The 24,083-nt window shown below is 46.2% G+C and overlaps 1 protein-coding gene across 1 annotated transcript in view; it reads right to left on the reverse strand.

Annotated features, from left to right (window-relative positions):
• The window catches only part of LOC132829852 (uncharacterized), a 105,121-nt gene that overhangs the window by 22,628 nt on the left and 58,410 nt on the right, over nt 1–24,083 (reverse strand). The window contains exons 6-7 of the mRNA XM_060847237.1: nt 16,387–16,773; nt 10,754–11,101 (exon numbers count right to left, since the gene is read on the reverse strand). Of these exons, the coding sequence (XP_060703220.1) occupies nt 10,754–11,101; nt 16,387–16,773 (735 nt within the window). The remainder of the gene's footprint in view (nt 1–10,753; nt 11,102–16,386; nt 16,774–24,083) is intronic.

Below are 24,083 nucleotides of genomic sequence, written 5' to 3' on the forward strand. Positions count from 1 at the left end.
TGGGTCCATTCTTGTTCGCCATTTTTACAAATGACCTGGATGAGGGCGTAGAAGGGTGGGTTAGTAAATTCACAGATGACACTAAGGTCGGTGGAGTTGTGGATAGTGACGAAGGATGTTGTAGATTACAGAAAGACATAGATAAGCTGCAGAGCTGGGCTGAGAGGTGGCAAATAGGATTTAATGCGGACAGATGTGAGGTGATTCACTTTGCCGGAGTAACCGGAATGCAAAGTACTGGGCTAATGGTAAGATTCTTGGCAGTGCAGATGAGCAGTGAGGTGTTGGTGTCCATGTACACAGATCCTTGAAAGTTGCCACCCAAGTTGACAGGGTTGTTAAGAAGGCATACAGTTTTAGCTTTTATGAATAGAGGGATCGAGTTCCGGAACTATGAGGTTATGCTACAGCTGTACAAAACTCTGGTGCAGCCGCACTTGGGGTATTGTGTACAATTCTGGTCACTACATTATAAGAAGGATGTGGAAGCTTTGGAAAGGGTGCAGAGGAGATTTACTAGGATGTTGTCTGGTATGGAGGGGAGGTCTTACGAGGAAAGGCTGAGGGACTTGAGGCTGTTTTCGTTGGAGAGAAGAAGGTTGAGAGGTGACTTAATAGAGAAAAAAAAGATAATCAGAGGGTTAGATAGGGTGGACAGGGAGAGCCTTTTTCCAAGTATGGTGATGGCGAGCACGAGGGGGCATAGCTTTAAATTGAGGTGTGATAGATATAGGACAGATGTCAGAGGTAGTTTCTTTACTCAGAGAGTAGTAAGGGTATGGAATGCTTTGCCGGCAACTGTTGTAGATTCACCAACTTTAAGTGCATTTAAGTCATCATTGGACAAACCTATGGAGGTACATGGAATAGTGTAGGTTAGATGGGCTTCAGATTGGCATGACTGGTCGGTGCAATATCGAGGGCTGAAGGACCTGTACTGTGCTGTAATGTTCTATGTTCTATGTTCTAAACCTTAGCAGAAACCGCTGTGAGGGGAAAGACTGGGAGAGAGAGGATATGAACACAGCACTGGGACAGATATCAGTGTGTGGATCTGAAACTTGGAGACTCTATTCTGAGTGTGTTATTTAGTGAGAACAGGTTTCACAGCTATAATGAGAGGTAGTGAACAAATAGTAATGTAAATTCATGAGCAATCCAATACACTGGGGACAGAGTTTCAGTTCCCACCATGGCAGCTGCTGGAAATTCAATTCAGTTATTACATCAGGAATTAAACACCAGTCTAATGGGAACCATGAAACCATGATCAATTGTTGGAAAAAATCCATCTGGTTCACTGATGTTCAGACACCACACTCTGCATGAAAATGGTGTCCCTTCGGTCCCTTTTAAATCTTGCCCCTCCCACCTTAAACCTGTGCCCTCTAGTTTTGGACGCCCGTACCCTGGAGAAAAGACCTTGACTATTTATCATGTCTGAATCCATGATTTTATAAATATCTATAAGGTCACCCTTCAGCCACCAACACTCCAGGGAATCTTGCCCCAGCTTATTCAGCTTTGTCCACAACTCAAGCACTCCAGCCCTGGTATCATTCTCCCCAATCTTTTCTGAATCCTTTTGAGTTTCTCAGCATCTTTCGTACAGCAGGGAGGCCAGAAATGAATGCAGTATTCCAAAAGTGGTCCAACCAGCATCCTGTACAGCCATGATAAGATCTCCTAATTCCTGCATTGATCAATAAAGGTGAGTTTACCAAATGCTTCCTTCATTAACCAGTCTACCCTTTGACTCCACTTTCAAAGAACAATGAACCTGCACATCAAGGTCTCTTTGTTTGGTAACACTCCCCAGTACCTTACCAGGAAGTGTATAAGTCCTGCCCTGATTTGCCTTACCAAAATGCAACACCTCAAATTTATCTAAGTTAAACTCCATCTGCCACTCCTCAGCCCATTGGCCCATCTGATCAAAGTCCCGTTGTCCTCTGTGATAACCTTCTTTGCTGTTCACTGCACCTCCAATTTTGGTGTCATCTGGAAACTTACTGACCATTTCTCTGATTTTCATATCCGAGCCATTTATATAAATGACAAGAAGCAGTGGATCCAGCACTGATCCTTGCAGCACACCGCTGGGTACAGGCCTCCAGTTTAAAACGCAATCCTGCACCACCACACTCTGCACCACACATCTTCAAGCCAGTTATGTATCTAAATGGCTAGTTCCTCCTGTATTCCATGTGATCTAACCTTGTTAACCAGTCTATCATGCAGAACCTTGTCAAATACCTTGCTGAAGTCCAGTTAGGCCATGTCCACCACTCTCCATTCATCAATCATCTTCATCACTTGGGCGGCATGGTGGCACAGTGGTTAGCACTGTTGCCTCACAGCGCCTGAGACCCGGGTTCAGTTCCCGACTCAGGCGACTGACTGTGTGGAGTTTGCACGTTCTCCCTGTGTCTGCGTGGGTTTCCTCCGGGTGCTCCGGTTTCCTCCAACAGTCCAAAGATGTGCGGGTCAGGTGAATTGGCCATGCTAAATTGCCCGTAGTGTTAGGTAAGGGGTAAATGTAGGGGTATGGGTGGGTTGCGCTTCGGCGGGTCGGTGTGGACTTGTTGGGCTGAAGGGCCTGTTTCCACACTGTAAGTAATCTAATCTAATCACACTCCTTCATGAAACCCAATGAGTCATGTTATGTCTGAACATGTCCTACTGCTCTACACATTGTCAGCAGCTACACAAATGTACAAGAATCCCAATAGGATCACCCTTACACCCAAAGTGCCTGACAGACTGTTACTCAGGACAGACGTGAGCCACACCAGGATTCTTCAGTAACAGTTAAATAATTCCATTAATTATTAATTCCAGTAATAAGAGCAGTGAAAGAAATTGATACCTAATTAATGCTCCTAAACAGCATCCCTTCAAAGCCACAGACACACACACACACACACACACACACAAAATAAAGACAGAGAAAAGATAGATGATTTATATTTCTACCATGAGTGACAAAAGAATGTAGACAGGGTAACAGGGTAAACAAAACTCTGAAAATAAAAGTCCTGACTACATGACTTTTTGTGGGTGGCATGGTGGCACAGTGGTTAGCACTGCTGCCTCACAGCGTCAGAGACCCAGGTTCAATTCCCACCTCAGACGACTGACTGTGTGGAGTTTGCACATTCTCCCCGTGTCTGCGTGGGTTTGCTCCGGTTTCCTCCTACAGTCCAAAGATGTGCAGGTCAGGTGAATTGGCCATGCTAAATTGTCCGTAGTGTTTGGTAAGCGGTAAATGTAGGGGTTGGCGGGTCGGTGTGGACTTGTTGGGCCAAAGGGCCTGTTTCCACCCTGCGGATTCTTAAAAGATTACTTTTTTTTAAGTAATCTTAAAAAAAAGATGGAACGATCATTCTCTCTCACAGTCCTTGTGTTTTTTTAGCAGGAATGAGATGCTGTGTTCTGGACAGTGATAGTTATGCTTCAAATTCAACGGCCATTCAGGTGAACTTAGAACTTTTCACATGTGACTTCTTTCTTTCCAGATAACTTGTATTTTCTCTGCTTTTCTCTGCAGTGATGAGGGAGAGGCAGAGCTGGCTGCTTTCTCTCTGTAGGCTCTAGTTACTTTAAGCTTTCAGACACTCCAGGAACGTATAGCTTTGTAACAGCTGCAGTTCAACCAATCAGACAGCAGTTGCTAAGCAGAACTTTCTGATCTCGAAACATTATCATGAGGTCCGATGGCATCAGGTCAAACATGAGCAAGGGAATCTCTGGATGACTACACACTGTCACAATCCCCCCACTCCCAGGCTTCTGATCATGTTTATCACCACTTGGAGGAAGCACTGAGGTCAAGACTGGCACAGAATGTACTCTGGGTGGGAGACGTCACTGTCCAACACCAAGACAGACTCAGCAGCTTTACTACTGCCTGAGCTGGTGGAATCTGAAATGACATAGCTCTTGGACTGGGTCTGTGGCGGGTGGTGAGGGAACCAACAAGAGAGAAAAGCTTGACCTTGTCCTCAGCCGTCTATCTGCCTATTATAGGATTGGGAGGAGTAACTATCACACAGTCCCGTGGAGACAAAGTCCCATCTTCACATTGAGGTACATCCCCATCATGTATGGCACTAGGCCTGAGTTAAATGGGACAGTCTTTGAACAGATCGAGCAAGTCAAGACTGGGATCCCTGAGACACTGTGGACCATCAGTACAGCAGAAGTGAGCTGTAACACAATCTGTAAGCTCATGGCATGTAATTCTCCCCCACTAAGCCATTAACATCAAGTCAGGACATCAATTCCGGTTCAATGAACAATGCAGGAGGTGATGCCAGGAACATCACCAGCAAACCTGAAAATGAGATGTCAGCTATAAAACTACTTCTGTGTCAAACAGCATAAACCACAATTGATGCTCTGGGGGAAGTGATTCCACTGTCAGTGCATCAGATATAAGCTCAGCAGACCTGTCACATGCAGTTATGAATGGGTGAGGACAATTAAGCAACTAATAGGAATATGAGTCTCCACAAATATCCCCATCCTCAATGAGGGGGAGCCCTGCTCATCAGTGCAAATAATAGGGCTGTGGCATTCACACCACCTTGACTCAGAAGATGTCCCCAGCATCATAGATGATTCCTTACCCAGCCGGCAAATATAATACAGTGGGTTAGCATTCACGTGTAGATGGGGCTAGGGACAGAAATCATGGGACCTACTGCTGTTCCTCACACAGCCCCTGGCCCAACCTCCAGGACCCACACTTGCTTCCACTGACCTGACACAGTGAACACCCTTCTTCAATCCTGATGTACTGTCCACCCCTGTCCTGGAGAGACCTGACCAAGTAAGGATGGCAGAGACAAAAACAGAAATTGTGGGAAAAACTCAGCAGGTATGGTGACATCTGTGGAGAGAAAGTAGAGTTAATGTTTTGGGTCCAGTGACACTTCTTCAGAAATAAAATGATCAAAAACAGTGGACTGAGAGGAGTGTGGGTCTTGCAGCTGCTCCTGAGATTCAGATTTATTTTCAAATTTACTTCCAGCTTTCTTACATTTATTACATTTCAGTCAGAAAAGCTTTTTGTTTGATTCACTTTTAGTTATTTTATATTCAAAAACACAAAAGAAATTCCCAAAATGGACAGGCACAATTTTTTTTATCAAACAGAATCCTATCAATGGACTTTTTGGATAGGCCCACATGTGGGCTGTGGGAAGTTTTGCTGATGGAAAATAATAATTGCTGAGGGAAGTTTTGTTTCAAACCAAGTTGTGTTCACAGAGCTCTTGGACAGATTAACGCGTGGTTGGCTCTGGAGCGGGATTTTATTTTTAATCAGAACATTGATAGCTGTCTGCTGAACACTTGTGCTTAATATTAGCTCTTTGGATAAAGAAATGTGGTTTATTTTAGAGTTAAAATGTCAGTGTAAGTTGCTTCTTTGTTGACTTAATGACATTGCGGACATACAAGAGACGCAGAGTTAGATGGCCAGTAGATTTCGAGAGGTGATAACACAGCAGGATCAGTCAGATAGATGGATGACTGTCAGGAAAGGTAAGAAGGTAGTTCAGAAATCTCTCGTACTGTTGAAAGGATAATCTCTCAGAGGAAATTAGAAGGGACAGTCAGATCTTGGGCGCTAAAAATGAACCTTATGTTCAAAGGGGTTTGACAAAATTTAAAAGAATAATTGTTTTACATGATTCTCCTGTCAAGGGCACAGACAGGAGGTTCTGCAGCAGTGAGCATGGATCTAGGATATAATACTGTTTTCTTGGTGCTAGGATTACGGACATTGCAAAATGTTTGAAGCATACTGTTAAAGGGAATAATGAGAACCCAGATGTTTTTGTACACATTGATGGGAATGACATTGTTAGGGAAAGGATTCAGGCTTCACAAAGTAATATCAAAGGTTAGGTCGAAGATTAAAAAACAGACCCACAAAAGCAGTAATTTCTGGTTTACTCCCAAAGCCAAGCTCAGATGAGGGAACAAAAGGATAAAGGAGACAAATCAATGGCTGAAGAGGGATTCAGATTCTTGGATCACTGCGACCTCTTCTGAGACAGAAAAGACCGTTCACAAAGGGCGGTTTCAACTGTACTGCTTTCGGGAACAATGTGTGAACAAAGAGATTGAGGTTCCAGTCAGGGATAGGAGAGAATCATACACTAAATATAAACAACTGGATCCAAATGGATCTCTTGCACCATATAATGAGTGTCGGGGCATTCATACGAGGGCGATCAGGAAGTCAAAGAAAGGACATGAGATAGCCTCAACAAGTAAGGTTAAGGATAATCCAAAGGGATTCTATAAATACATTAAGACCAAGACAGCAACAAGAGACAGAGTACAGGGCAAAGAGATTGCCTTTGTGTTCGACCTCAGGAGATAGGAGAGATCTTAAGTGAATATTTTGTGTCAGTTTTTACTGTGGAGAGAGAAGTGGAAGCGAGAGAACACTGAGAAATAAATATTGATGTTTTGAAAACAGTTTGCATTACAGAAGAGGAAGGGCTGGAGGTCTTTGAAAATATAAATCTCTGAGCCCTGATTTCATGAATCCCAGGACTTTGTCACAGGTTAAGAGGAAATCGCTGGGCACCTTGCAGAAACATTTGTATCATCTATAAATACGAGTGAGACGCTGAGTGAATGGAGAGTGACTAATGTTCAAGAAGGGATGTCAGGAGAAGCCTGGGAACTTCAGACTTGTGAGTCTGACTTCAGTGGTGGATAAGTTGTTGAAAATAATTCTGAAATTTGGGATTTATATGCATTTGGAGAGGCAAGGAATGATTAGGGATAGTCAACACGGGAGACTGATGAACAAGATTAGATCTCATGGAATACAGGGAGAACCAGTTATTTGGATACAGAAATGGCTCAAAGGTAGAAAACAGTGGGTGGTGATGGAGGGTTGTTTTTCAGACTGGAGGCATGTGACCAGTGGAGTGCCACAAGGATTAGTGCTGGGTCCACTACTTTTTGTCATATACATAAATGATTTGGATGCGAGCATAAGAGGTACAGTTAGTAAGTTTTCAGATGACACCAAAAGTGAAGGTGTAGTGGACAGCAAAGAGGGTTACCTCAGATTACAACAGGATCTTGATCAGTTGGGGCAATGGGCTGAGAAGTGACAGATGGAGTTTAATTCAGATACATGCAAGGTGCTGCATTTTGGGAAAGCAAATCTTAACAGGACTTATACACGTAATGGTAAGGTCCTAGGGAGTGTCGCTGAACAAAGAGACCTTGGAGTGCAGGTTCATAGCTCCTTGAAAGTGGAGTCGCAGTTAGATAGGATAGTGAAGTAGGCATTTGATATGCTTTCCTTTATTGGTCAGAGTATTGAGTACATGAGCCGGGGGCGTCATGTTGCAGCTGTACAGGACATTGGTTAGGCCACTGTTGGAAGATTGTGTGCAATTCTGGTCTCCTTCCTACTGGAAAGATGTTGTGAAACTTGAAAGGGTACAGAAAGGATTTACAAGGATGTTGCCAGGATTGGATGATTTGAGCTTCAGGGGGAGGCTGAACAGACTGGGGCTATTTTCCCTGTTGCATCAGAGGCTGAGGGGTGCCCTTACAGAGGTTTACAAAATTATGAGGGGTATGGATAGGATAAATAGGCAAAGTCTTTTCCCTGGGGTTGGGGAGTCCAGAACTAGAGGGCATAGGTTTAGGGTGAGGGGGAAAGATATAAAGCAGATCTAAGGAGCAAAGTTTTCGCAGAGAGAGTGGTACATGTATGGAATGAGCTGCTGGAGGAAGTTGTGGAGGCTGGTACAATTGCAACATTTAAGAGCATTTGGATGGGTATAAGAATAGGAAGGGTTTGGCGGGATAGGGGCCCGGTGCTGGCAGGTGGGACTCGAGTGGGTTGGGATATCTGGTCAGCATGGATGGGTTGGGCTGAACGGTCTGTTTCCATGCTGTACATCTCTATGGCACTATGACTCTAGTGATAGTCAGCATGGTTTTGTGCAAGGGATATTGTGTCTCACAAACTTGATTGAGTTTTTTGAAGAGGTAAACAAGAAAATTGTTGAGGGCAGAGGGGTTAACATTGTTTACTTAGACTTTGGTAAATCCTTTGACAAAGTTCCGCATGGTAGACTAATTAGTGAAGTTAGATCCCATGGGATTCCGGGTGAGCTTGGCAAGTGGATGCACAATTGGCTGAAAGGCAGAAGACAGAGAGTGACGGTGGAGGAAGGGTTTTGTTCTGGAGGCCTGTGACCAGCAGGGTTCCACGGGGATCAGGGCTGGGCCCACTTTTGTCAGTCATTTATTTTAAAAATTGAGGTAAGAACACAGAAAGAATGTTTTGCAAGTTTGCGGTTGATACCAACATTGATGGTACATTGAACAATGAAAGAAGGTTATCTTAGAATACAAAGAGATCATAATCAAATGGGTTAATGGGCTGAAGAGTGACAGATGGAGTTTAAGATAAGTGTGAGGTATTGCACTTTGGGAAAACAAACAAAGGCAAGACTTACACAATTAAAAGTAGGGCCTTGGGTAGTGCTGTAGAACAGAGACCTCGGGATTCAGGTACAGAATTCTTCCAAGTTTGCATCATCTATATATACGGTGGTTCAGCACACTTGCCTTCATTGCTCTGACTTTTGATAATCGGAGTTGGGATATTATGTTCAGGTTAGACAGGATGCTGGTGAGGCCTCTATTGTGTCCAGTTCTGGTCACCCTGTTATTGCAAGGATAACATTTAGCTGGAGAGGTTTCAGAAGAGATTTACCAGGATGTTGCCGATAAAGTAGGCCTTGAGTTACCGGAAGAGGCTGGAGCGACTGGGACATTTCTCACTGGAGTGTACAAGGTTGAGAGGTGACCTTATCAAGATCGATGAAAGCCTGAGGAATTTAGATCAAGTGAATGGCAGGTGTCTTTTTGCTCAGGTGGGAGATTTCAAGACTGGGGGCATATCTTTAAGGTGAGAGGAGAAAGATTTTAAAAAGACATAAGGGGCAGTTTTTATTTTACACAGAGAGTGGTTCATGTGGAATGAGCTTCCAGAGGAAATGGTGGATGTGGGTAAAGTTACAATGCTTAAAAGACATTTAGATAATTTCATGAATAAGAAATATTTTGAGGGATATGGGCCAAGCGCAGGCAAGTGGGATTGTGTTCAGTGTGGACTAGTTGAACTGAAGGCTCTGCTCCTGTGCTGTTTGACTCTATAACTGATTATAGCTGGGGAAAGATTGGTATAGATGCTGAAGATGGGGAGGGGGGTGAGGGGGCAGGAGTAAACACTCAGTGGAAATGGAGCCCAGAGAGAGAGAAAAGCAATTGGACAGACAAAGAAAAGGGGAAAGGTCGGCCTGGGAGAATGAACAGCTGCTAATGGGGACCATTCGTCACTAACAATGGATTGTTTTGGTAGTAGCTCATGTCATGACAAGGCCTGGTGTGTGGGGGTTGGGGGAAGGAGATAGGAGAAGGTGCTGAGGCCCTAAAATTATTGACCCCAATATTGAGTCCAGAACGTCACTGGGTCCCCAAAAGCTGGTGTGTCGATCTGGCAGGCAACTGATGCTCAGCATCATTTTTGTGGACGAACATTTCGGTTCTGCAAAGTGGTCACCCAGTCTGTGTTTTGTTTTCTCAAGGCGCAGGTAGAAGTGGACTGTGCAGAGTTGGTGAATTATGAGCAGCCCTAAGCCTGTGTGAGGTGGTGCTGATGGAGAGAGAGGTCTCAATATTGTGCATATGGCAACACATGACACTGAGTGTGAATGGCAGATTTCATTCTCTAAATCAAGTCGCCATATTCCGACCAGACCATGAGCTGCTTTCTCTTGAGAGAGAGAGAGTGAGAGAGAACTGGTGGTGGTTTAACCTGAGGGCCACCACACCTCAGTGAGGAGAGAGTTGAGAAGGAGGGTCCTTCATGGTCACCTGAGCCAATGCAGGGATTGAACCCACACTGTTGGCATCACACTGCTTTGCAAACCAACCATCCAGCTAACTGAACCAAACTCCAGATTCCCTGAAGTGTACAACGGAATCAGATCAGAATTTCCAAATCTCAGCCATTAGGTTAGACTTTCCTTCAAATTCCAGATTTTAAAAAAATTTAATCACATTTCACCTTCTGCTGTGATGGGATTTGAACCCATAGCCACAGACTTGCGTGTCTGGATTGGTCGTCCAGTGACAGTAACAGTATACCACCACCTTCCTTTATAACCCATGTGTGAATGCAGGGCGCGGATAAGTCCCACATGGCTGTGATGCCTCACACAGTCAGATGGACACTGGGAATGTAGTTGCACTAATGGAACTATTCCTGATGAAGATTGTAACCTAGAGGGACACATCAGACTGTTGCACCTTCCTGTTCGAGGAGATGATCTCAATGTCAGTATAACTTTGGGACATTTGGAGATATAACTGAATATTCTGAGTCTGTCAATGTCTTTCAATACTGACATCAGAATGCACCTAAAAATAGCAGCACAACATAGTACATTAAATATGGACTAAAATTAAATTTGAAACCCAAAGCTAAAACTCTACAGATGGTGGAAATTTTAAATAAACATCAAAATGCTGCAAATACTCAGCAGGGCAGAGAGTACCTGTGGAAAGAAACAGGGTTAATGTTTTAGTTCCATGTCCTTTCACCAGAAAATCAAATCACAAAACATTCACAGAATCTGTTCCACTCTCACTGTGCACCTTCTACAGGCTGAAGAATGTGGGAACGGTTTCTTACCATGTACCTGCAGCCGAGTCTCTTTCTGGATCAGATACAAAAGATTGTGTTCTGACCTGTATTCCACCAGACACAGGTAAGTGTGATTGTCCCTCACACTCAGCTGGTTTATCCTGGTCGAGGCGTTTCCCTCCTCTGGGTTCCCGATGAGCTCGTACCGATTTCCACCGTGTCCAGTTGTCCAATTTCCCTGTGATTGGGCTGTAAATGTAACAATGTGTTGGTAGGGCTCCTTCCTCATCCAGGTAACAGTGGTCAGGGTGTGGGAGTCCCAGCGACTGAAGATACAGGGTAAAGTAACTGAATCTCCCTCTGTCCCACTCACCACTGAGACATTTCCCTGAGCAGCTGAGGAAAGGACAAACATCAGAATGGATGAGGTCAGTGTGCAGAAAGTCTTATTTCAATATGTTATATTTCTTTCAACGTCACAATAAAATGAACAATTAAAGACCCCACTCACATCTCTAACAGGTCTGTCCTAGACATTCCCCAACAAGAGTCTCTCTGATCAAAATGTCTCCTCGTCACTCAATTTGAATACCTTGATTACAAGATACTTCCATGATGTGGGGGTGCCAGTGTTGCACTGAGGTGGACAAAGTCAGAAGTCACACTGCACCAGGACTTGACCTGATTCAGGAGCAGTGCTCTGAACCTTGTTATTTCAAATAAACCTGTTGGACTATAACCTGGTGCCGTGTGACCGCTGAAGGTACTTACAGATCGGATCCATTGAACCCTCCTGAATTCATTCATGCAGAACCCTCCGCCCGATGCTCAATACTAATATTCTTTAAAGAAGGTCAAGGATTTTACAGCCTCCCCACTCACTCTGTTGATCACATACTTTCAAAGTATTGACCACACTCTGTGTGAAGGAGAGCCCCCTGGTGTCATTCCTAATGTAACCATTCACCAGCTCCAACCTGTGACCTTTGAAATGAGCACAGGTTAATTTAAACTCAGAGTCCAGATTACATTTTCCTACACTGAGTAAAATATTTGGGTGCAGGAGGAGGGGGGATAACCAGCCATGTGGATCTTTGCTTCATGAACTTAAAAGAGGAGCTTTGAGATTAAATGTTCCCTCATTCTTATTTAAATCAGTAATCTGTTATTTTGTAATTGTTCTCCTGTTTGACTTCTGTTCACAAGAGCAAATATCCTCTCAGAAACTGCATTGTCAAGCTCCTCAGGATCTTGAGGAAGTGTCACTCTGCCTGAAACATTAACTCTGATTTCTCTCCACAGGTGCTGCCAGACTTGCTGAGCTTTTCCAACAGTTTCCATTTTTGTTTCTGATTTGCAGCATCTGCAGATTTTTGTTTGTATTTTCCTCAGGATGTTCGCTGTTTCATTAATTTCTACTTTTGTTTTATTTGGTCATGGGTGTCACTGGCCCAGATGATGTGCATTTATTGTCCATCCTGATTGCCCAAGAGAAGCTGCCTTCTTCAACTGCTGCAGCCCTGAGGTGTCGGGGTTATCCAAAGTAATTTAAGGGATTGAGTTTCAGGACTTTGACCCAGCAACAGTGAAGGAATGCCAAAAGAGTACAAATAGACTCAGACTTCTCTGCATTGACCAAGGCACCAATAACAGTGAGAACAGTCCCAGCCCTGTCAACCCTGCAAAGGCCTCCTCAGTAACATCCAGGAGCTAGTGCACAGACGGGTCGACTAACAGCCTCACATGGTCAAACTCACAGAACCATAACTTACCATATCAAAGACACCACGATCACTGTCCCTGGACACAGCCTGACCCACCACCAGGACAGAGCCAGCAGAGGTGGAGGCACAGTGGTATACCGTCAGGAGGGAGTTGCCCCGGGACTCCCCAGTATGAAGTTCCCAAGTTAAAGATAACATTGTAAGCCCATTGAACTTCAATCTGTCACCTCACAATTCACATTAACACCCCCCACACCAACATTCCCGTCAGGCTGGGAGATCACTGAAAAGACATGTGATTTTGCTGCATGCAATACCAGGTGAAAGTGAGGACTGCAGATACTAAAGATCAGAGTCAAGAGTAGAGTGGTGCTGGAGAAGCACAGTAGGTCAGGCAGCATTCAAGGAGCAGGAAAATCATCTTTTCAGGAAGGAGCCCTGCATCAGCCACATTCCTGATGAAGGGTTCCTGCCTGAAACATTGATTTTCCTGCTCCTCAGATGCTGCCTGACCTGCTGTGCTTTTCCAGCACCACTCTAACCTTGACTGTATGCAACACCAGGCAAACTGATATGTGTGAGGCCAACACCCAGATCCCCAGGACTACTTGCTCATCAAACAACAGAAACAGCACACAACAGAGCCACCCCATAATCAATGGATCAGATGGCTCTGCAGTCCTGCTCTAGACAGTCCTGAATGGTGGGGGACAATTGCTGAACCAGCTGTTCCAGTACAGAAAGCAGTTGATGTTGTCTCCATGGACTTCAGTCAAGCCTTTGACAAGTTCCCTCACTGCAGACTGGTAAAAATGTGAAGTCACATGGTATCGGGGTGAGCTGGCAAGGTGGACACCGAACTGACTTAGTCATAGGAGACAGAGGGTAACAATGGAATGGAGGGTTGTAACAAGTGATGTTCCACAGGGATCAGTGCTGGGACGTCTGCTGTTCATGGTCTATCCAATGATTTGGAGGAAAATATGTCGGGTCTAAATTGTAATTTTGCAGGCGATGCAAAGATTGGTGGAGTTAAGGATAGTGAGAAGGATTGTCAGAAGATTCAGCAGGATACAGATCTGTTTGATAGCAGATGGAATTTAATCCAGACAAATGTGACTGATGTATTTTGGAATGTCAAGTGCAGGTGGAAATTAAACACTGAATGGCAGAACCCTGAGGAGGATTAAAACGCAGAGGGATCTGGATGTGCAGGTCTACAGCTCACTGGAGGTGGCAACGCAGACAGATAAGGGAGTGAAAAAGGCCCACAGCATCATTGCCTTCATTGGGAGGAGCATTGAGTATAATGACAGACAAAGTTATGCTGCAGCTTTAAAGAACTTTAGTTCGGCCACACTTGGAATATTAGGTGCAGTTTTAGTCACCACACTACCAGAAGGATATGGATGCTTTGGAGAGAGTACAGAAATGGTTTACCGGGAGATTGTCATGAATGGGGGATTTTAGCTGTGAAGAACAGGTGGATAGACTGAGTTTGTTTTCATTGGAACACAGGAGGTTGAGGGGCGACCTAATAGAAGTTTATAAGATTGTGAATGGCAGGTATAAAGTGGAACATGCAAAGTGGAATATATGAGGCTTTTCCCCAGAGTAGAGGGGTCAATTACTAGAGGACATGGGTTTTAGATATGGGGCTGGGGTTTGGAGAGGGTTGGGGGGAGGGAGGTGCTGGTGGTATTAAGAGATGTACAAGGCAGGTTTCTCACACAAAGGGTGGGTGAGTGGCTGGAACACACTGCCAGTGGAGGTGGTGGAAGCAGACACTATAGCAGCATTCCAGAAGCACCTGGATGAATACATGAATAGGAAAGGATGCTGATCCTGTAATTGAAGACAGTTTTAGTATGGAAAGGCAAAATGTGTCAGTGCTGGTTTGGGGGATGGAAGGGCATGTTCCTGTGCTGTATTGTTATTTGTTCTTCTTCTAATTATGACACTGGCATCTACCCAGGTATACCCTGTCCACAAAAAGCAATGTGGGTCTGACCAGGCCAATTGAACTGATGGAAGGTGTCAGTGACTGCCTTTAACATCAAGGTTGTATTTGAGCGAGTGTAGCATCAAGGAACCTGAGCCAGTGGGAAGCCGAGGGGAGAAACCTCCATGGGTTTCCATCAGACCTGGCACAGAGGAAGATGGTTCATAGAATCCTTTCATTGTGGAAGCAGGCCATTTGGCCCTACAAGTCCACACCAACCCTCTGAAGAGTGACCCACCCAGGCCCATTCTCCTACCCGAACCTATTACTCTACATTTACCCTGCACTGATCCACCTAACCTGCATATCCATGAACACTATGAGCAATTTAGCATGGCTAATTCACCTGACCTGTACATCTTTGGGTTGTGCGAGCAAACCAGAGTTCCCAGATGAAACCCACACAGACACAGGGAGAATGTGTAAACTCCACACAGACTGTTACCTCAGACTGGAATCAAACCCAGATTGTTGTGGTTGTTGGTCAGTCATCTCAGCTCCAGAACATCCCTGCAGGAGTTCCTCAGGGTAGTGTCCTCGGCCTAATCATCTCCTGCTGTATCATCAATGACTTTCCCTCCACTATATACATGAGAACATCACCACTTACAAGCTTCCCTCCAATACACTCACCATCTTGATTTGGGAATATTTCATCATTACTTCAGTGTGACTGGGACAAAGCCCTTGGAATCCTTAACCAACCTTATCGTGAATTCCCTGCAGCTGAGGGGATGCAGCAGATCAAGAAGGCAGCTCACCATTCCCTTCTCCAGGGCAATTAGGGATGGCCAATATAGGCTGACCGAGCATGTGACACCCACGTCCCCCTGAACAATGAAAAGATAACTATACTTCCCAGTCAGGATGGTCTGCATCTGATGCCATTTTTTACACTGAGGTCATAGAGGTCACTACTTTGGAAGGTGCTGGTGGAGGAAGTGTTGCTGCCTTGCTGCAGTGTATTTTTTTGTTATTTTTATTGTTACAATACTGTTGGGGTGGGAGTTCCAGGATTTTTACCCAGTAACAGTGACAGGAGAGCAATATATTTTCCTGCACTCTTCCAGACAAGTGGGGAGTATTCCATCACACTTCTAACTGGTCAATATGCTTTGGAGTCAGGAGGTGTGTTAATTTACACGATCTCCAGCCTGTGGCCTACTCTTGGAACCACAATTCCATTTACACTCCTGGGTTCACTCCTTGTCCACAACAGAGTGAGTCATTCAGGGGGCAGTTGAGAGTCAACCTCATTACAGTAGGTATTGGGTCACATGTAGGTCAGACCATTAAGGATACAGATTTCCCTCCCTGAAGGACATGAGTGAATCACGTTTTTTTTTGTCAGAGGTGTCTACATGGTTTTTATTAAACTAGTTTTTCAGTCGAGATTCCTTTCAAATTCAAATTTCACAATCTGCCTTGGATTGGAAAGTATTTCCCAGGACATGAGCCTCTGCACAGTCCTTCTCCCCCCATCCATCTATTTTCTGCTCAGCCAATAGAAAGTGAAGATAGAAACAGTGAGGTTTTCATCCAATGTGACCTGAGGGTTCTCTCACTCTGAGACGTGCTCATCCAATGAGGGCTCGGAATTTATGGATCTCTTTTTCTCACCCAATGCTGATAGAGCAGGACTCTCATTGGGAAGGGGGTCTTGGAGCTTGAATCCTTGATGATGTTGTGTCTGTTCCCTGCCCCAAAAAGCTGAATCCGTCTGACCACAGCAAATGAGTGACTGTGGGAGGTTTCAGAGTCAGAAATGGATTGGTCTGTAAATCCCAGCCTGGTCTCTCCCTCTCTCTCTCTCTCTCTGTCCTTCTCACTGCCTCCTGCCTGAGACCAACTGGAAGAGCCCAGGAGAAGAACCCAACCCAAGAGCTCCTGGACCTTGTGGAGCCTGTCCCCATTGAGCTGTCAGCGCAGTGACATATCAGAACATTGTTGCTCACCTTTCACTTTCAGGCTTGTTCCTTTTCCAGATCCAAATTTGCCGATATTGAGCTCCACACGACACCGATAGGAACCAGCATTCTCCCGGCTCAGTCCCTCCATCATTATTGAGGCATCTTTGTTGGTGAGAATCCCCACGAATCTGAATCGATTCCCACCGTCCCACTGTCTCACATTCTCACACAGCTCACCCTGGGAATGGTCTGGACCAGGATATGTACACTTAAAGATATAAGACCGTGATCTCCCCTTGTACCATAAGATGGAGCCGGTGAGTGTGAGGTGAGTGTCAGGGTGGGTGAAGCTGCAGGGTAAGACAGCGGAGCCTCCTTCCTCAGCCCACACTCCATCCGCGATTGTCATTGACCAACCAGAAGCAGACAAAGCTGTGAGGGGGGAGAGAGAGAGAGGATATGAACACAGCACAGACACCAAACAGTGAGGTAAAACACTGAATCTGTTGTATGATGAGAAAATATATAACATTGTTCAGTCATGGTTTATAAACTAACCTGGGACAGTGTGGAATGAGCTACAGGCTGGAGCACAACAGAAGGTTTCAGGGGGTTTGTGGTTTGACTGTGGGTGTTTGTTGCTGTTGGTTGATGAGAGTTTTTGGTGCCTGAGAGTTTCCAGGAGACCCAGAGTGATCTGAAGAGCAGGACTCAGGGCCCTCCCTGCAGAACCTTTTCTATTTCCCATCACCTTCTACTCTATTACCGAGCCAGCCTTCAGCAACCTGGCTCATTCATCAGGCGTAGCAGAGGGATGGGGTACACAGTGAAAGTATTGCAGAGGGTGAAGGTGATACACAGAGACATGAAGAAGGAGAACTGAAGTAAAAAAAATAAATCAGTCATAATTCCAGAGAACTGCTGTCTCATTAGAGAGAGGTGACTGATGGTGATTTAACCTGAGGGCCACTCTGCCTCAGACAAGGGGCACGGTTGAGAACCTGAGACCTTCATGTTTCCCACAGACAGTATGGGAATTAAACCCACATTATTGGCATTACTCCACATCGCAAACCAACTGTCCAGCCAACCAAGCTAACTGACCCAAGAAGACGATCCAAGGAAATCCAGAAGGCAGTGTGAATATCATCAAGTGAGGGCATAAGCGAGTGTGGCATGGCTGGATGGCATTTACTTGTGAGTAAGGCAGATGAGCTGAGGGTGTAGATTAACACATTAGTATATGATTTAGTTGTTATTGCAGAGACATTGTGGAGAGTGGGTATAAACAGATAAAAACAAGGACTGAGGTAAAAACAGGCAAAAACAGATGCTGGAAACCAGAGTCGAGATTAGAGTGTTGCTGGAAAAGCACAACAGATCAGGCAGTATCCGAGGAGCAGGAAACTCGATGTTTCGGGCAAAATCCCTTCATCAGGAATAGAGGCAGGGTGCCTGCAGAGTGGAGAGACAAATGAGAGGGGGTGGGGGTGGGGAGAAGGTAGCATCGAGTTCAATAAGTGCATGGGCGTGGGGAAGAAGGTGATTGGTCAGAGAGGATGGTGGAGTGGATAGGTGGAAAGGAAGATTAGCAGATAGGACAATTCATGAGGGCAGTGCTGAGCTGGAAGTTTGGAGCTGGGGTGAGGTGGGGGAAGGGGAAGTGAGGAAACTGGTGAAGTCCACATCGATGTCATGGGGTTGAAGTGTTCCGAGGCAGAAGATGAAGCGCTCTTCCTGTGAGGGTGCGGCGGTGGAGGAGGCCCAGGACCTGGATGTCTTTGGCAGAGTGGGAGGAGGAGTTGAAATTTTGGGCCACAGGGCGATGGGGTTGATTGGTGCGGGTGTCCCGGAGATGTTCCCTCAAGTGCTCTGCTAGGAGGCGTCCAGTCTCCCCAATGTAGAGGAGACCGCATCGGCAGCAATGGATTCAACAAATGATATTGGTGGATTTGCAGATAAAACTTTGATGGATGTGGAAGGCTTCTTTAGGGTGGGGCAAGATTGACAGCAGAGGTGTCAATGTGTTGCTGAAAAGCACAGCAGGTCAGGCAGCATCCAAGGAGCAGGAGAATCGATGTTTCGGGCATGAGCCTTTCTTCAGGAATGAGGAGAGTGTGCCAAGCAGGTTAAGATAAAAGGTAGGGAGGAGGGACTTGGGGGAGGGGCGTTGGAAATGCGATAGGTGGAAGGAGGTTAAGGTGAGGGTGATAGGCCGTAGTGGGGTGGGGGCGGAGAGGTCAGGAAGAAGATTGCAGGTTAGGAGGGTGGTGCTGAGTTCGAGGGTTGGGACTGATATAAGGTGGGGGAGGGGAAATGAGGAAACTAGAGAAATCTGAGTTTATCCCTTGTGGTTGGAGGGTTCCTAGGCGGAAGATGAGGCGCTCTTCCTCCAGTTGCTACTCGTGTTGCTATGGTCTTGCGATGGAGGAGTCCAAGGGCCTGCATGTCCTTGGTGGAGTGGGAGGGGGAGTTGAAGTGTTGATCCACAGGTTGGTTGGGTTGGTTGGTCTGGGTGTCCCAGAGGTGTTCTCTGAAAGTAGGCGGCCTGTCTCCCCAAGAAAGAGGAGGCCACATCGGGTGCCGCGGATGCAGTAAATGATGTGTGTGGAGGTGCAGGTGAATCTGTGGCAGATATGGAAGGATCCCTTGGGGCCTTGGAGGGAGGTAAGGGAAGAGGTATGGGCGCAAGTTTTGCATTTCTTGCGTTTGCAGGGGAAGGTACCGGGAGTGGAGGTTGGATTGGTGGGGGATGTGGACCTGACAAGGGAGTCACGGAGGGAGTGGTCTTTTCGGAACGCTGATAGGGGAGAGGAGAGAAATATATCCCTGGTGGTGGGGTCCGTTTGGAGGTGGAAATGTCAACGGATGATATGATGTATATGGAGGTTGGTGGGGTGGTAAGTGAGGACCAGTAGGGTTCTGTCCTGGTCACGATTGGAGGGGTGGGGCTCAAAGGTGGAGGAGCAGGAAGTGAAGGAGATGCAGTGGAGGGCATTGTCGATCACGTCTGGGGGGAAATTGCAGTTTTGAAGAAGGAGGCCATCTGGGTTGTTCGGTATTGGAACTGGTCCTCCTGGGAGCAGATGTGGCGGAAACGAAGGAATTGGAAATATGGGATGGCGTTTTTATAGGGGGCAGGGTGGGAGGAGGTGTAGTCTAGGTAGCTGTGGGAATCGGTCGGTTTATAGTTAATGTCCGTGTTGATTTGGTCGTCCAAGATAGAAATGTTGAGGTCTAGGAAGGGGAGGAAGGATGGTCCAGATAAATTTGAAGTCGGGGTGGAAAGTGTTGGATGAACTGTTCAACCTTCCTCATGGGAGCACGAGGTAGCACCGATACAGTCATCGATGTGGCAGAGGAAAAGGTGGGGGGGGGTGCCAATGTAGCTGCAGAAGATGGACTGTTCCACATATCCTATGAAGAGGCAGGCATAGCTGGGGCCCATGCGGGTGCCCATGGCGACTCCTTTGGTTTGGAGGAAGTGGGAGGATTGGAAAGAGAAGTTGTTCAGAGTGAGGACCAGTTCAGTCAGTTGAAGGAGGATGTCAGTGGAAGGGTACTGGTTGGTACAGTGGGAAAGGAAGAAGCGGAGGGCCTTGAGTCCTTCGTGATGGGGGATGGAGGTGTACAGGAACTGAATGTCCATAGTGAAGATAAAGCGCTGGGGACCGGGGAAGCGAACATCATGGAGGAGGTGGAGGGCGTGGGTGGTGTCCCGAATGTAGGTGTGGAGTTCTTGGACTAAGGGGGACAGAACCGTGTCAAGGTATGCAGAGATGAGTTCAGGGGGGCATGAGCAGGCTGAGACAATGGGTCGGCCGGGGCAGTCAGGTTTGTGGATTTTGGGCAGGAGGTAGAAATGGGCGGTGCGGGGTTGTGGGACTATGAGGTTGGAAGTGGTGGATGGGAGATTCCCTGAGGTGACGAGGTTATGGATGGTCTGGGAGATGATGGTTTGGTGGTGGAAGGTGGGGTCATGGTCAAGGGGCAGTAGGAGGAGGTATCCGCGAGCTGGCATTTAGCCTCAGCGGTGTAAAGGTCAGTGCGCCAAACTACTAGCGCGCCTCCCTTGTCTGCTGGTTTGATAGTGAGGTTGGGGTTGGAGTGGAGGGAATGGAGGGCTGCACGTTCCAAGGATGAGAGGTTGGAGTGGGTGAGAGGGGTGGAGAGGTTGAGGTGGTTAATGTCGCAGCGGCAGTTGGCAATGAAGAGATCGAGGTCAGGTAAGAGGCCAGCACGGGGCGTCCAGGTGGATGGGGTGTGTTGGAGGCGGAAGAAGGGGACGTCAGTGGGTGGGCGAGAATCCTGTTTGAAGAAGTAGGCGCGGAGGTGAAGGCGGCGGAAGAATTGTTCAATGTCTCGCCGCATGTTGAACTCGTTAATCCGAGAGCGTAGGGAATGAAGGTGAGACCTCTGCCGAGGACCGATCGTTCATCCTCAGAGAGGGGGAGGTCTGGAGGGATGGTGAACACACAGCAGGGCTGGGAGCTAGGACTGGTGTGGGGCTGGAGCTGGAGTGGGGCGGGGTTAGGCGTGGGGACGGGAATCGGGGCGGAGACGGAGATCGGGGCAGGGGTGGGGTTCGGCGTGGGGGGCGGGGTTAGGCTTGCGAACGGAGATCGGCGTGGGGGCATCTGCAGTCCTCACTTTCTCCTACTAGATTGACAGCACAATGTCCCGGGTATAGAACCATCAGATGAGACACGTGGGGGAAGGGGAATGTAAAAGAGGAGGGGGTATTGCGACATTGATCAAGGAGTCAATTGCTGTAATAAGATGGATGATATCTTAGAATATTCTTCAAATGAGGCCACATGGTACAATGTAAAAACAAAACCCCATCACCACCCTCTGTCTCCTACCATCACATGAATTTTGTATCCAATTCACATTCTTCCCCTGAATCCCATGTGATCTGACTTTACTAATGGTCTACCATGCGGAATTTGTCAAAGGCTTTGTAAAATGACCAAGTCAATAACATCTCCCATCTTGCCCTCATCAATCTTTCTGGTTATATCATCAAAACATTTAATCAAGTTTGTGAGACATGATTTCCCCTGCACACAGCAGTGCTGACTATCCCTTATCCCTGGTGTTCGGTGAGGTTTTTAAACTTTGTCCATCCCAGTCCAACACCGGCACCTCCACATTATATTCCTTAACAGTCCTAACTTCTTCACATGCCTGTAAATCCTATTTCTCAGAACCTCCTCCAAGAACCTACCCACCAGTGATGTCAGAATCACAGGGTTATAGTTCCCAGGCTTCTCCTTGCAGCCTTTCTACAATAAAGGCATAATGTTAGACAACCTCCAGTCCTCCAGCACCTTACCTTTGGATGCAGATGATGCAAATATCTCAGCTAGAGGCCCCATAATTTCTTCCCCAACGTCCCATAATGCCCTGGGATACACATGACCATGTCCTGATGATTTATTCACCGCTATGTTTTCAGGAACTCCAGCATTTCCTCTTCTGAAATGCAGACTGTTTTCAAGCCATCAATATTTATTTTCCCAAGTTCCCTCGCCTTCATTCCTTTCTCCACAATAAACACAAATGCAAAGTGTTCATTTAGTATCCCTCCCATCTCCCGTGGTTCCACACAGTGATGACCTCATTGATCTTTAAGGGGCCCTGTTCTTTCCCCAGTTGCTCTTTGGATTATCTGTATTGAACAGTTTCTGCCATGGCTATCTCATATGCACTTTCCTCCCTCCTGATATCCCTCTTTAGAATTCCCCTACACTCCGCAATAACTCCACAGAGACCAGTATCCCATCACCAAGTCACCCCTTATTTACACAGGGAGAGTCCTGACCCTGATCCAGCTCCCTCGCAGCAAGCTCTCAGAGTGAACAGAATCGCTAACATTCCTGTTCTTAAACTAACAACCCCAGTCAGGGAACTCATATCCTATGAGGTCCACCCGGCTGACATCTTCATTTTGGAAACCCCTGGATGACCTTGACTCGGGGCAGACACTCTTGCTCCACATAATAATCTGCCATCCTCTCCTGTGGTTGAGAAAGGTTTCACTTCTGGTTGTGATGACCCTTTGGTTTCCCCCAGCACACCAGCTATTTCAGGTTGGCCAAGTTTGGATCTGTCTCCATCCAAAGTCTGATATTGTCAGCTGTGACTGGAAGTGTGTCCAGAAAATTTAAAACCTTCACGGACTTTTCCAGTGGTGGTACCATCGATGGTGTTCTGCCAGTGGGAGGTGGCTCAATGTATCCACATTTGTTACTTGGGCTCCCGGACAGTGTCCAAATTGTAATTAAACCCACTTCATATTCAAGCCCATTGCTGAATCTGACCTGAAGGTATGGGCAGCACTGTCTTATCCTCTTTAGGAAGACATAACAGGAGCTTGTGGTCTGTGATTATTAGAAATTTGCATTCATATAGGTATTAACAGAATGTGCTGACTCCAAATATGAACGCCCAAGTGACTTCCCTCTCTGGGTATATTTACGTTCTGCAGAAGTCAAAGTCCCGGATACATCTCTAATTGGTTATGCCTCTCCACCGGGCCACCAATCAGCTCACACTACTCTGATGTGTGTACAAGCAGGCACCACAAGCAGGTTGATACAAAGGTGCCAGGATGGACGTCAGGTTATGTATGAACTTCCTGTAATAGATCACCAGCCCCAGGAACGACCCAAGCTGTGGTACTGATGTGGGAATTAGGGTCACCTCTGCCTGCCCTCTTCCAATGGCTGTTACCCAGTCTTATTGACTCTGTCGTTTAAGTAGGACACTCAGGGTGCCTGGATTCTACATTTACCCCTAACTAATTCACCTCACCTGCACATCTTTTGGATTGTGGGAGGAAACTGGAGCACTCAGAGGAAACCAACGCAGACACAGGGAGAATGTGCAAACATTGCATAGACAGTCGCCCAAGGCTGGAATTGAATGCAGGCCCCTGGTGCAGTGAGGCAGCAGTGCGTAACACTGAGCCAAAGTGTCGCTCTAAACCTTTCTGATTCATGTCCCTATACAAATTTCCTATAAATGTTGTAACTGTACCTGCATCTAACGTTTTATTTCTGGCAGTCCATTTCACATACAAACCCCCCTCTGTGTGAATACTTGCCCATCATGTCCCTCTTCATTCTTTCTCCACTCACCTTAAAAATATGCCCCTTGCTTTGAACTCCCCCCACCCTGAGACAAAGACCTTTGTTATTCACTGTCTGTATGCTCCTCACGATGTTATTAACCTCAGGAATGATCACCTTGATGGGATTGCTCTATCTGCCCTCAATAGACAGATGGAAATTGAGGAGCAAAAATGTCGAGATCTCAGCTCTATGTAAGAATAATAGGGTTGTAATAAAAGGCAATTTTAACTTTCCAGATAGAGACTGGGACTGCCATAGTTTTCGGTGCTTGGACAAGTGAGGAAATTGTTAAATGTGTTCAAGAAAATTTTCTGTCTCAATCTGTATCTGTCCCTATCAGACAAGGAGCAAAATGTGACATTCTCTTGGAAAGTAAGGTGAGCGACTGAAACGTTTGGGAGCAGTGATCATCATTTTGTTAGTTTTAGATTAGTTATGAAAATGTGTAGGCATTGTAAAGTAGTATATAATTAGAGTGAAGCAAAGTTTGATGGCATGGGACAGGAACTTTCAAACTTGATTGGAGTAAACTGTTCACAGGTAAAGGGACGACTGGAAATTGGAGTTTGCAAAACTGAGATAATGACAGTTCAGAGACATGAT

This window comes from Hemiscyllium ocellatum, chromosome 2 (assembly GCF_020745735.1).
Source record: "Hemiscyllium ocellatum isolate sHemOce1 chromosome 2, sHemOce1.pat.X.cur, whole genome shotgun sequence".
In the NCBI taxonomy this organism is placed as follows: Eukaryota; Metazoa; Chordata; class Chondrichthyes; order Orectolobiformes; family Hemiscylliidae; genus Hemiscyllium; species Hemiscyllium ocellatum.